Raw genomic sequence first — 2,031 nt, forward strand, 5'->3', positions numbered from 1 at the left:
AAAAAAAAAAAAAAAAAAAAAAAAAAAAAAAAAAAAAAAAACAGCGGCTGCTCTCAAGGTGGGTGAGAAGGTTCTTGCTGCACAAGTCTGACCTTATTCCAGGAGCCCACAGAAAAACAGAAAGGAGAAAACCACTCCACCATGTTATCTTCCAGTTCCACACACAGGCTGTGGCCTCTCCACCCCCACACTACACACACACATTAATAAGAATGTCCACAACGCCCATTCTCCACTTAGAAGGGTTTTTGGGAGAGCTAATTTCTCCATACACAGGTCAGTTGAGAGCGTGAGGCGCATCCAGGTGACTGACCGTGTTGTGGGAAGGTGTGTTGGTGGAGGGTAGTATGACTGAGGTATAGGCAGCTCTGAACTGAGGAGGGGGGCGATTAGAGGTGCCTCAACATACAGGTTATGGTAAAAAATTTTCACTTTTATTTGTTTATTTTAAGGGCACCCGTGTGTGTGTGAGATGAGGTTTGCGTGTTGTGTCCAGGGTGACCGGGAACACGCTGTGTGACTGACAGTGCCCTCCAGCTTCCTCCACCTCCTGTGTGCCAGGATTCCAGCACACATCCCACCCTCCCTTCTTACAGACTCTGCCCGCAGCAGCCTGTGCCTCACATAGCGGTTTTGTTCTTTTAGGAACTTGTCGACACTCCCAGAAACAACACTGTATCGATTAGACCGGGAAGAGAGACATGGCGATATAAGTACTCCATTAGGAAATCTGTCTAAATTGATGGAAAGCACAGACCTCAGGTGGGTAGTGACGGAGTCCGACTCCTCCCACTTCCCCTGAGATGCTAGTAAGAGCACTCTCGCTTTTTCCTTTGCAGCAAAAGACTTCGAGAATTAATCATCGATTTCAGGGAACCTCAGTTCATAGCCTACCTCAGCTCCGTCCTTCCACACGATGCAAAGGATACAGTGGCCAACATTCTAAAGGGTATGGCCAGCGTTTCAACGTGATTTTCTTGATTCTTTTTCTAATGTAAACTATACTAAGTGCGAAGTGGCTTAACAGTTGATTGATTAGGCATACAGTTATATATGGCTTACTTGGGAAAGGGACTTGCCATGCGAGCCTGATGAGCTGAGTTTGGTCCCTGAAACCCATTTAGAAAATAAGGATGTGGAGGCTTATACCTGCACATCTTCTACCGCGAGATGGGAGGGTGGAGGCTGGAGAGTCGTCATGAAGCTCCCGGGCCAGCCAGATAACTTCCAGTGTGCAGCATGGCAGAAGTAAGGGAGTCCCTGCCTCAAATGGTGGAGGGAAACCACCAACTCCTCCACACGTTATAGCACGCATGTTCCTGTGCACACATCATACACACAGTAAGTTTACAAAGGTAGAGACTTTGACAGCTCAGTGCCATCAAGTACTTGTCATGCGTGTGTGAGGCCTGGAGTTTAGATTCTCTCCGCCACCCGTAAATGCTGGGTGTGCGTGACAGCTAGGTGGGCCAGGGCGTCTCTGGAACAAGCTGGATAGCCAGCCTGGCCTGTAATGGTGAGCTTGGGTTTGATTTAGAAACACTGCCTTACCTGTTCTATGAATGACCGAGAAACACTCCTGGTATCTACCTGGGGTCTCTGCATGCATGCACACATGTGTGCACCTGCACACATTTGAATATGCATACCAAAGACAAAATCACCTTAACAAAGCAAGCCACCTTGGTTCCCTTCTATCATCTCAGTACTTTGTAGAGTTTCTGAGTTCCAGTCCAGCCATGACTACATGTTAGACCTTGCTGGCTGGTGCTGGTGCTGGTGCTGGTGCTGCCGGTGCCGCCGCCCGCCTTTGATGTCAGCACTAGAGAGACAGAGGCAGGCAGATCTCTGTGAGCCTGGCTGTACTGGGTAGTTTTGTGTCAACTTGACACAGCTGGAGTTATCACAGAGAAAGGAGCTTTAGTTGAGGAAATGCCTCCAGGAGATCCAGCTGTGGGGCATTTTCTCAATTAGCGATCAAGTGGGACCTTGTGGGTGGTGCCATCTCTGGGCTGGTAGTCTTGGGTTCTA

General features: G+C 48.6%; 1 protein-coding gene across 2 annotated transcripts in view; it reads left to right on the plus strand.

Annotated features, from left to right (window-relative positions):
• Positions 1–2,031, plus strand: part of Dna2 (DNA replication helicase/nuclease 2) — a 29,678-nt gene that overhangs the window by 15,588 nt on the left and 12,059 nt on the right. For both annotated transcript variants that reach the window (XR_003844530.1, XM_021205863.1), the window contains exons 11-12: positions 646–762; positions 840–949. Coding sequence is in view for 1 of the 2 variants with exons in the window: in XM_021205863.1 (XP_021061522.1) it covers positions 646–762; positions 840–949 (227 nt within the window). In the remaining variant the exon portion in view is untranslated. The remainder of the gene's footprint in view (positions 1–645; positions 763–839; positions 950–2,031) is intronic.

This window comes from Mus pahari, chromosome 9 (assembly GCF_900095145.1).
Source record: "Mus pahari chromosome 9, PAHARI_EIJ_v1.1, whole genome shotgun sequence".
NCBI lineage: Eukaryota > Metazoa > Chordata > Mammalia > Rodentia > Muridae > Mus > Mus pahari.